At 37.8% G+C, this 12,301-nt stretch overlaps 1 protein-coding gene across 1 annotated transcript in view; it reads right to left on the bottom strand.

Annotated features, from left to right (window-relative positions):
• Positions 1–2,091, bottom strand: part of bach2b (BTB and CNC homology 1, basic leucine zipper transcription factor 2b) — a 32,023-nt gene extending 29,932 nt beyond the window's left edge. The window contains exon 1 of the mRNA XM_016480007.1: positions 2,037–2,091. Within this exon, the coding sequence (XP_016335493.1) occupies positions 2,037–2,045 (9 nt within the window). The 5' untranslated portion in view covers positions 2,046–2,091. The remainder of the gene's footprint in view (positions 1–2,036) is intronic.
• Between the last annotated feature and the right edge of the window lie 10,210 nt (positions 2,092–12,301).

The raw sequence follows: 12,301 nt of genomic DNA, 5'->3' as shown, positions 1-12,301 counted from the left end.
CACACAAAGCAAAACAGCACAAACAAAGCCCCAAACCCTCCCACACGACCAGAGCGGGGATCAGCTGCTGTCGCAGTATTCACACTCACTCATTAAACATACACCCCCATGTAAGCAGGTATGCATTCACACTTTAAACAATGATCCTATGTGCGCACACAGTGGTAGATTAGCTGGGGAAGGTAATTTAGCTGTCAAAACAGTGGGGTCTCTGCTATCGGTTCTTACGTAGGAGGTGCACAGAGAGATATTGGCGCATGTGATCTTCAGACATCCAGTCACAAAGATTACCTTGAGCTCTTATTCCTTTTCCTTTCCCCTTATTTCACCCATCAAAGTGGCTCAACCGGTGCATGTGTGATTAGGGACTTAAGTGTCTCTGGATTCTGGATCAACTCTGTGTCCTTCCCCCGTATTCCACGTCCTGTATCAGAACCCTTTGACAATCGCTCCTCTCAATGACTCCGACACGTTTAATCTGATCAGGGATTCTCGCTGGATGGCCTGCCTTCTGGCTGCCAAGTGAATATCACTAACCTCAAATTAGCATTCAGCCCTGCTGCTGATTTGAATAAGTGCGGATTGAATATGACGAGTCAGGAGCAGACCTCAGCATAAAGCATAACCTTATGATCCTCTTAAGGAATTTTATTTGCAATATTGGCAAGGTGTGCATATGTTCTCTGAACGTATAATAGGCCAGGCAAATCCATTCATTTAGAAAGAACGGGAAGAGAGATGGGCTTTTCACACTTGAAATTGTTAAACAGGGACATGCTAAACTAGGCAAATGCAATCCTAGGTTATCTTGCTTCAGACTCTAGTATAAGGTCAATAACTTCAGATGAATCCAGCTTGCCATGGGCACATGACCTATATTACTAAACAAAAATACAATATATAATAATAAAAAAACATTATATAAATAAAAAATTACAATATTTGTACTACTGTTTGTGTTGTCACACCATTCAACATTTTAATTTTTTTTTCTCAGGTGTTGAAACTAAATAGTATGTAACGGTTTGATGAAAAGCGCATGCATAATTAATAAGGTAAGCACTGTGTAGTTTATGATTGATTGTCTGATGCTACAACATCTCGAAAATATAACTCTACATGGTTTACATCAGTGTTGTTGTTATTTTTAAAAATTACAAAAGCACATCAAAAAATACACTGAAAATATAAAAATAAAAGTTAATTCAAAATATGAATAAATGTAAATAATAGCAAAATAACACTGGTTTATATTTGGCACCAAAATTATGGTGACCCTTTTTTGGACACTTTTTATGTTATAATATTAAATAATTGATTTATGTAATGTAATGTAATATAATATAATATAATATATAGACGCTTTGATATAGACCATGGTACTAAAATTCATGGTACTCCAAGGTACTTCCAAGAATACCACAGTACATGCTCAAAAATATGGAAGAACCATGGTTAAAGTTAAAAAGGTAGTACCATTGTACATGTTAAAAAACATGGTAGATTCATGCTACCTTTTCCAAAAAGCCATAGTACTTTGTGGCACAGATTTGCAGCACATGGTCAGAAGCATTCGAAAGAAATTACAAGTGTGAATGTTGCATTGCCCAGGGTTAAAGTGCCTTTAGCCTGGGGTTTAAAAAGCTGATAAACCACGATTAAGCACAGTGTGAAAAGACACACAGAAAGAGAGGATGCTTAAGCTCTGAATCAGGCAGATTTAAACTGCTTTTTAAACTACACAATCTCTACTTTCAGTCTCTGCCAGGAGTCTTTTCCACAACACACTGAGCTATTTAAGTTGTCCGGGGCCAACTTCTGCTCGCGGAATGATCGGTGCATACCTAAACAATTCCTACAGCGCTCCAGTGGCAGCCAACGCTGCTCTTTCCATCCGTCCCGAAGCCAGGGCTGCCCCTGTCTGCCCCGCTGTGGTGAGGGTTGTGCAGCCAGCACTCCTCCCTGCTCCCACAACCACCACTGACTGCACTTAGGCAAACTCTGACCCGCAGAGACACAGGCCTGAAATTTCTTACCCTCGTCATCTTGATTTAACTCCTGACTGGGCAAAAGAGGCAGTTTGTGTACTCCATACAGACGATGCAGACGGACACAAGCCCTCAAAGCTGGACTCCATTCGAAGCAGGTTGCATGTGGCGGTTACCGTCGAAAGGCTCCTTCAATCAGAGTGAGCCTGTAGAAGCCGTGAGCCTTGACGAACACTGACGGTTTACTGCTGCCCAAATTAAAACGTAAAAACGGAAAGTCGTCCTTGGTCACTGGAAATGGCTGTGTGTGCAAATGGAAACTCCTCAACCAAGAGAATGGAATCAGTGGGCCCAACGCCTCCCTGTCTTTCTTTCTTTCTCTTTCTTATCTCTCTCACGTACTCTCAGAGAAAATCAAACCACACGGCATGTGGGTTCAGAGATCCTATACTGCAGTGTGTGAGTGTGCGTGCGTATATGTGCATGTGTGTGGGAGGGACACTGTGGTTACCATGAAAAGGAAGAAAACAAAAGACAAAGATAGGTAGAGAGTGGCTGCAATGCATCTGTGCAAAGCACCAATCACATCCTTATGAAGCAAAGAATCATTTTTGTTATTGTTAATTTTATTAAGTTTGTTTATTTAATGCATTTGTCTGCCACAAAGAGCCTCTGCATAAGAGCCATTAATTTGGGAATCAGGTTACATTAGCCAAGTTTCCATCCAAAGTTAGAAATTTATCTTATGCACAAACTGGAATATCGCATAAAACATTTACGAATAAGCACTGTTTCCATCCAATGAGCCAAAGAGAACAAAATTGTCACTTCCTGATAAACTGACACTATATATCACTAAAAAAGTAGAAGACACTGAATATAATAATTTTCATATATAATAAATTACTTGCATTGTTTTTGTGGATGCCAGAATGTAACAGTTCTGGGAGGCAATTATACAGAAATACTTTGACGACAGACTTTGCTCTGGCATTTCACAATGGCCATAACAACATTTCAGATGCTGTGGAATGAGATCGGTCCACTGGTTACTCAGGTTTTGCCATCCCATAGCGCAAAGTCACATGACTTTTTTGATGGGCATGAAGGAATTTATTCGGCAAATGCATTTCCATCTCCTATTATTCACATAAATCCTTTTTCGCACAAGTCAAAACCACCTCAAGCGAGCGTAAAAAACGTTTTTGCAAAATAAGGGATTTTTATTCGAAATTTGGTGTATCCATCACTTATTTCTCATGCGATACTTCAAAATGCGCATAAAAACAGGGTGATGGAAACATAGCTATTGACTGTGCTCTATCTTTTTTCTTTGCTAAAAAGAACCACGCAGTTCATAAGAATCAGTACATCAGGAAACATACAGCACAAGCGGTTTAGTCTAATTCTGATGAAATGATGATTCTTATGAACTGGTTCTTTTTTGCTAATCAGAAACATTCAGTGCAAGAAGTTTAGTTTGTTTTTGATTCACGATTAAAGAACCGGTTCATAAGAGTTGTTGTTGTTGAATCAGAATGCGCTGGTTGCATTGCATGTTGTTGACAGCACAGTCCATGAGGACGGCACCATTAAATACACGTATTCTCTGCATTATAACACAGCACATGGTCTTTTTATTGCATCACATTCAATACAGACTGCAAAACGCACATTCACATCTCAGGTAAATTATGAGTTCTTTTGTCATGTCTCAGCAGCGGGGGATTGCCACTGCTGAAAAGTAGTGCAGGAAACACTGATTCCAAATGTGAGATTAGACTGAACTGTACCGCAAGTTTGTGTCCTACATTCCCAGACATTTACAGCAACAGTCCAACTGGTCACTCCAATTATTGTTTTTCATTTTGTTTCCTTTCCTCACTCTAAATATGTTTTCTATGCTGCCTTTGGTGGATAATGACCTGTCTTCCAAGAATAATGTTTCCAGATGTGGTTACAAGGTTCATAAGATGCCAAACACACTATTTCAAAATTGGAATGTACTTTCTTTCCATGCTGGGATTTTCATATGTGTGCATTTTGTGCACAAAAGGATAAAGCATATGTGCACAAACTCACCACAAATGACTACTCTCGGCCGTGTTACCGATTAGAACTGCTGAGGGATGCAAGGGGTTTGCGCTCCGTCTCATTCTTTCTCTCCATTCCCTTTCTTCTTTGATTCTGCAGGCCTTTCTCAATCTTGTTAACCATGGCAGCTAACTGGTTTTGCGAGGAACACTCCCACACACATCAAAAGCAGAGCTCCATGATGGGTTTCTGACAGCTGTCGCCGGCGTTCTACTTTTGCCTGCTCCAGGGGCTGGAAGACTACCAGAGCACTGAGACTAATCTAAAACCAGTCGACTAGACTGAGTATGAAGCCTCACTTTCAGAGATGAATACCCCCAAGACAAAGACAAATGATTGTGCATCCAACTTTTTAATAAGCAATGCAGACTCGGTTCATCACTGGCATAAACAACATGTTCAAACTGAATTGTCTCCTCAAAGTGTTCTGATGGAAAGCAGGACTATGTGTTTAACTTGAGATCTGTGCTGACTTGAGAACCTGATTTCAGACTGAGTTGTGAATGAATTGTGTGGTGAACCGTTTCAGCTGATTCACTCAAAAGATCCGACTCAATATAACAGCCCAAGCTTGTTGGAGAAACGTACCTGTGAAAATATTTCTGCAAAATGATATTCTTGCATGTTTTGCAACACTTTCAAAGTGAAATGTCTAGTCAGTCATGCTCAACGTGTGTTCAGTTTTATCTAAAACAAATTGGGACAGAATGTGAATCTGGCAGTGTCTTATTACATTGGTTGTACATATCTTGGCACTTCGGAAAATAAATGTCCGATAAGTGGCGCTCACCAGACAATGGTTTTAATGGTCTTGCATTGATTAGTGTTAAATGCAATTTGAATGCATTTGAAAATAATATACCACCTATACTAAACTCTACCCTGCCTAAACCTAAACTTAACAAAAGCAAACATGAAATAAAAATGCAAAACAATGCCATTTTAGCTTGCTTCTACAAGTCTTTGATCTCATTTATCGAGTGTTGTCACTCATGTTTCACAGGACTCATGTGATCTGCATTGCAAGTGTAAAGCTGTACCAGGTGAGCTGCCGAGCAAGTTTACTACATCAGAAATCCCATAGATATGGAATTGCTTGTGAGATGACGTAAACGTCAATATGTATTAGTTTACAAATCACATACTACGGTAAACGTGTTTTCAGGTCATAATACAGTATTGTGCAAAGAACCATGCTAAAATAAGTCCTTAATCTGCACCTACAGTCATATTTTGTGTTAAAAGGAATAAAAGTAGTTGTTTTTTCCTACACTACAGTGAATTGTATCTATGTGTAGGTATATTTTTGAAATTTGGAAAAGTGTGGGTATAGGCTATGTAGGTTTTTTTTTCAATGAGGCTGTGTTGCAGAAGAACAATTCAATTCACAAGTCAGACATCACTATATACTTCAGTTTTAAGGTGCTGAAGAATGCATCTCGTATCTACATGATTACATTTTATCTTTAACTGAAGCACTTCTTAGTCTATTTATGTCTTTCAGTCTTTCTGGCTTTTGACCACTCTGAACAAAGCAGTAATTTTCCTGATATAAAGGACACTGACCTAATGTCCTTATAATTAGCACTCAAACATTCTTCACTTGGCTTCAGATTTCAGGCGAACTCATTGAAGACCCTAAAAATAAACAAAACCATGAGAGGCCTTCTTTACAGCTTCACTATGCCAACAAAGCAGAGCTGGGTGTTTCCATGTCTGTCAACCTTTAAACTAGTTTAAATATCTCAGCTAACATCAGTAAACAACAGCTCAGATTCAGTCCTGATAGAGGTGCATGCTACGTGTGGAATGGGTTTGCAGCTGTGCTCCTGCACTCTGCAGGAAAGCCTGACATGGCGGTTTGAAGGCCACTCTCTGCTGTTGAGCAGAATGCTTCTGACAGAATAAAGCCGCCTGCGCTGCTACGTCAACAGAAAACACTCAACCTGTGATCATCTCCATACACACCCCTTACTAAAATCATAGTTTCCACACAGATAGAGCTCTAAATACACTTGATACCACAGACGGTTACTACAAGGGTAACACAATTAATCAGAAAAATGATCCAGATTACAATTAGTCATGAATTAATCATGGAAAGTATCAGTTACAGCATTGATTTAGATCTACTGTCGTTCTATCAAAAACGTGCAAAGAATGTTTCCACTATAAATCAACAAGATGTAAACACAGTGTAAATAAGATATTTATTGTGCAGTATAAACAGCTACACTGACAGACTGAGTGATTATTAAAGAGCATTCTTGTCACATTGCTTACTTTATGTGCGTAATTTATTCGAAATTTGAATCACAGCTACTAACAGGATCAATGAAATGTATTAAACAGCATTGTTTTGCATGAAATCTAAAAATCTGTTTTTAAATATGTACACTACATTTAAAAGTTTAGTAAGGTTTTTTGAAAGAAATGAATACTTTTATTCAGCAAGGCAAATTAAAACACCAAATCAGCATCATGACAGGATCATGTGACACTGAAGACTTCAGCTTTGGCATCACAAGAATAAACAATTATTTATTTTACTTTAACAATTATATCTTACATTGATTTGTGATGGTTTCACAGTGAAACAGTGTTAGCATACACATTTTTTTCTAAGGCAAGTGTCATGACACCTTTCTAAAATTGCTGGCCACTCAACAGATTCATTCCACTAATGTAGTCAACATTAGCGGCAATTACAGTAAGTACTAGCATAGCAGATTGCATCATCATTACCAACACTCATTTTACTATTACTGCAGATGAAGTGTTAAAAACAACTGATTTGCTTTATGCTAATCCTCACACTAAATCCTAGAGCGATATAGATTTACATTCAACTCTCTCATTTCAGCAAATGATCCGATGAACTAGGTAGCGGTTTTACATGTGAAGACACCAATCAACCAAACCTGTTTGGTTTGATAGGTTTGCTTTCCACCGGTAGCTAATTATCGGCTATTACCTGGTATAAGCCCATTTACCTTGTGCAATCAGAGTACACACATGGACAAAAAGACAAAGGTGCACACACACACAAACTCGTACAGGCTTGTGATCTGAGACTTCCATGCAGTAGCCTAGTACATTTCCCTTCAACCCTCTGACACTGAAACAGACTTAATGGCTCATTACATTCCAGCTCTGCTGGGTATTAATCATCAGCCTCTATGACTAATCCTACTATTCCACATGCGCATAACGCTGGCAAAAGTGCACACTCACTAATGGAGCCCTTTTAATGCTTCTGTCTCAGTGGGCCTGATTGACAATAATGGACATTTAGAGCAACGTTTGATAGAGTGTTCATCCGTGGCAGAGGATGGTCTCGACTGTTACCGCACTGTACTCTAACAGCTCTGCTAGAATTATTTGTCCTAATTGGGTAGGAATCCTAGTAAATAGCTCTTGTTATAGAGGGTAATGTGTAAAGACAAGCGCCTGGAATGAGTATAATTCCTCTGCTTTGTTGAAACAATTACCCACCGGCTAGATTCTCATTTAGATTCACACGCAGCAGTGTGGGAACAGTCCTCTCTGGACCTTCTCACAAGCCACGGGTTGTTGTTGTTCTCGATTATTACTTACAGTAGTTGACAGAAGATGGATTTTTTCCATCAAACACTCTTGACTACAATGATAAAGGTAAATGGTACTTCAGTCCCTCAAAAGAAAGTCATTCTGGTTCTCTCCAAGCACCGAGTGTGCTTGTCTGAAGGAGATCATCCACTTGCCTCCTCAGCGGCAATCGCTCTTTTCCAGTTGTGCATGCAAAACTGGTGCATAAAACAACATCAAAGGCTTGTGGGTGTTTCCAAAATGATAATCTAAGTGTGCATCATGCATTCATTCCACTCATTACTATTGATCCTGTAGGTCTCTTTGATTAAGATCAAATGAAGAACTAATATGCTTATTTAGTGTTAGGCAAAGCGCATTAATCTGTGCACAGAGAGAAAATAAATTATTATTGAGTGCGGTTGGAGTAAACAAGCCTCTGGCAGAGTATGGCTTACTAAATGTTTTTTGTCTATACTCTGCCACATGTATGATACAATTTATTTATTGGATTTAAGGGATGTAACATTTCTTCTACAGGTATTTTATTTTTTTATTTTCTGCTATAATCGCATGGGACTGCAGGGTTGCCAGACATTTTTTCAATGAATGAAAACAATATAAACAAACACATTCGCAAATGCATCATCAGGAGACCTGGGGGCTGTTTCATAAAACTAGTTTACCAAATAAGCCAGGCTTATTTCGGTTAGTCTGACTTATTGTCACTTGATTTGGTTTTAGAAAGCAAATTTACCATAGCTCAAGCTCAGTCACTGAGGCAACTTATGCTGGGAAACTAACCTGGTCCGAGGCAGGCTAACTGTCAGGCTAAGCTGAGCTCCTCTAACACTGACCAATAGGAACGCATTGATATTACCACTGACACTCTCACATACAATTAGTTGACTTTATTATCAGTCCAAAAATAAAAGTATACAGAAAAGGCAACTTAAATAAATCAAATAAATACAAATATAGGCCTAGGCTACAACCGACTGTATTTAATGTATTGTGCCCAAAATTTAATGACATTTTTTTAAGATACATTTTAATATAGTTGCTACTTGCGCATTCAGTTGATCAGCAGTTTCTAGCCATGCAGCCTTGCAGTTTTATGACAGCTATGGTTATAGTAGAACATAAAAAATGCTCTTTAAAGCATTAAAAACACTAAATTAAAAGTTAAAATCACTGAATTAAAAATGAAAATAAATAATAGAAAACAGACAACATTTTAACTGATAAGAGGAACACACATTTAACTCATCTCAGCTTGTAATTAAGGCTGTATTAGCCAGCTTACATTTGATTTACAGTTACTGCTATCATAAAAATACACTTATATGTAGGATTAAAATTCTACGTCACATTTAATGTCCAACAACAAATATTTTAGCAAAATGTATATTTTACTCTTATTATTACATTTAGCGCGCAGTAGCACTCGTTCCCTTGCGAAAGCCTCGCCCACAGCAAAATGGATATATTTGCATGACTTTTTAACATTTAGAGATGAAGAATATAACTGCGATATGTCCGTTATACACTGAGGAAAACACAACGTCTCAAATGCATCAAACAGCACAAATATATTCGCTGTTTCCCATGGTTTATTGATTGATCCATGATCGACATTAAGGACTGCTTAAGAATAAGCATGCACATCAAATTATCCTGACTCACCGAACCTGGACCAAATTAGTGAGATTGTGTGAACTTAATTTGTCGTTTATGAAACCGCTTTAGTCCCAATTGATTTGTTAGGTTATTTCAAGTCAGGTTTTGGACTTTAATCCCCGCTTTTATTACCGTCTTTTATGAAACAGCCCCCTGTTTGCAGTCTCTGCCAGATGTTTTTAATTAAGCTTGGAATGAATGTGGATTTTGTCATGTTTTTTAATCATACTTCTACTGACTAAGAGAAAACTGGTGCTGGATGTGGTGGAATTAATTAAATGATTAACTGTAGCCTCTGGGAAATATCACAAAACGACACAAGATTTAAAAAGCAAGCATTACGTGTTGCAATATGTACGTTTTGTAAAGATTTTTGTAAGATTTTGTAATGTTCTGTGCATCCACACCATCCACCTAGTCTGATTAGTCACAGCATACAAATATTTTTGTATAACTGCATAACCATCCTAGGCAGCTGATTTCTTAGCTTGCTCAGCAGTCTCTTTCTTGTCTTTCTCTCGGTGTTTTTCAAATATATAATTCATATCCTTTTATTTATTAATTTGGCAAGAAGCCTTGCAATTATCAGGAAACTATACATTCAGATAGTCGTTATAGCAAAATGCCCTTCAGAATAATACAAAACCACTTTATTCATTTATTTGTTTTTATTTTGCAATAATTACTGGCTAACAGTACATTATCCATTTTTTATAATGGATAAAATAATACAAAGGGGAGAAAACACTCTTAGCTATTCCAAGCTCCATCAAATAGATCTATATATGTAGAAAACCTTAACCTTGGAAATTCACATGTAATAAGCTCTTGATAAGAATAAAACGACTTTATACATATACTTTCAGAGTGATGTTCCTAATGGAATGCAATTACTATTCTCAATGCTAACTGCATATCCAGGATACATAATCATGCTTCATTAGTGCCAAACATAATCAGTCTATCATTTCTCTGTGTGGCTCTCCTACGCACTTAAGAGGAATGCACCTTTTTCTTTCTTAAAGGTCAAGAGACTTTACCAGCTCACTTCTTATTTCTGACAAGAACAGAAAAATTCCACTTTCCCTCTAAATTCGTTTCAATTTCATCATTTATGCAGAAGCTGAAGTCTAGATTTCATGTGCCAAGCGTTTGATATGTGATGATCTGAGCGCACATCCAAGATATTACTCTGTACTGTCTGTGTATCCAATTATAATGAATAGAATACAATACAGTGTAATAAAAAGTGAGTTCAAAAAGGGCAAAGTACATTTGCACAAATACTGATTTTTTTCTTGCTTTCTCAACATAGCAAGTTAACATCGTCTTAGTTGCATACAGTCAACCAATTTATTTAGGCTATTTATATAAATTACAATTCAAAAGGTTGGGGCAGTAAAGATTTTTTTTTTTTAAAGAAAGAAAGAAAGAAAGAAAGACAATACTTTTATTTAGCAAATATTTCTATTTCAAATAAATGCTGTTCCTTCAAACTTTCGATTTATCAAAGAATCTTGAAAAACTGAATGATGGTTTCCACAAAATAAGCAGAACAACTGTTTTTAGCATCGATAATAAAAAGAAATGTTTCTTGATTACCAAATCAGCATGATTTCTGAAGGATCATGTGACAATGAAGACTGAAAATTCAACTGTGTCATCACAGAAATAAATGACATTTTAATATATATTTAAATAGAAAACAGTTATTTTATACTGCAATAATATTACACAATATTACTGCTTTTAAAGCACGATTGATCAAACAAATGCAGCCTTTGGAGCACAAAAAAGAGAGAAAACTTTTGAATGGTAGTGTATATATTAATATCATCTGTCCATGTAGTTTTTAGTACTCAGCTAAATTTAAGCAACATACTTCATCAAGGTACTCCGTTTCAACACAGTGCCTGCTTTCTAGCTTTTATAAATGCAAGAACACATTCTGTTTTGATTGTTTTATCAGCCTGACCTGGAACCCTAGCCATTCATTTTCCACCCTCATTCCTCCTCACTTACTTTCAGTGGGCGGCTCACATCACCCTTATCATCATTATACAGCTAATAATGGCTCATTCACAGAACACTTAACTCCTATCCTGCCCTTGTCTGGGACCACAGGAGAGTTTCATCCCCAATAAATCTACTTGAGAACTAATTAAAGCCTCTTTAACTTTGGCTGGGTCTTGAAACAATAATTCACAAATGATCACGGACATAAGTATGGCACAGGGCACTTGCTGTCAGCAGAGGTCATTGAGTTCTGGTGTTTTGCATTATGGCAGGTCTAATAAGGACACAGTGGCATTGACATGTGTAGATTTAGGTCAAAAGCATACCTCCCCAAACATCTGACAAGAGGAACTAGGTTTCGTGAAAGTGTAAGAAACCAAATCGCTCGTCCTCGCCTTCCGCTCCATTCAACACCCTTCTTTCAGTATTACTAATAGGTTTGTCAGTGATTTACATGAACATGACAGGTACTGACAGACAGAGAGACAAGCAGACAGAAAACTGCAAAAAAGCAGGTGACTAGAGTGTGAAACGACAGAACTAGACTTAGAAATGAGAGACAGGAAGAAGGGATTTTCTTTATTCTTTCATTGGGGCTTTCCAGTTCAGCCACATGCAGATAAACGACTGGTGACCTCTGCGTCTGCACGCACAAAGCTGCATATAGTATTTCCCAAACCTTTAACAAAGACATGTTTTTACTTCTGGTTGGGAATACCTGGCATTCACATATTTGGCTGCTCAGTAACTTTTGTTTAAGATAGGATCTGACTGATTCCCGGTCGTGAAGATAACATGGAATTCTGCATGGAGTGATGAAGTTAATTCGATCTTTGTATCGATTGGGAATGTGCCTGTTCGATGCAGACATACCAAAATTGCCCCTGGAAGCCTTGACCAACATCCTGACTGAGCTCTTTTGTGCTGAACACACAACTAAGTGTTATTTGAGCTCA

Source organism: Sinocyclocheilus anshuiensis, unplaced genomic scaffold (assembly GCF_001515605.1).
Source record: "Sinocyclocheilus anshuiensis isolate Anshui unplaced genomic scaffold, SAMN03320099.WGS_v1.1 scaffold637, whole genome shotgun sequence".
Lineage (NCBI taxonomy): Eukaryota > Metazoa > Chordata > Actinopteri > Cypriniformes > Cyprinidae > Sinocyclocheilus > Sinocyclocheilus anshuiensis.
Note: the sequence above shows the minus strand (reverse complement) of the source record. Positions and strands in the feature narration are given on the sequence as shown.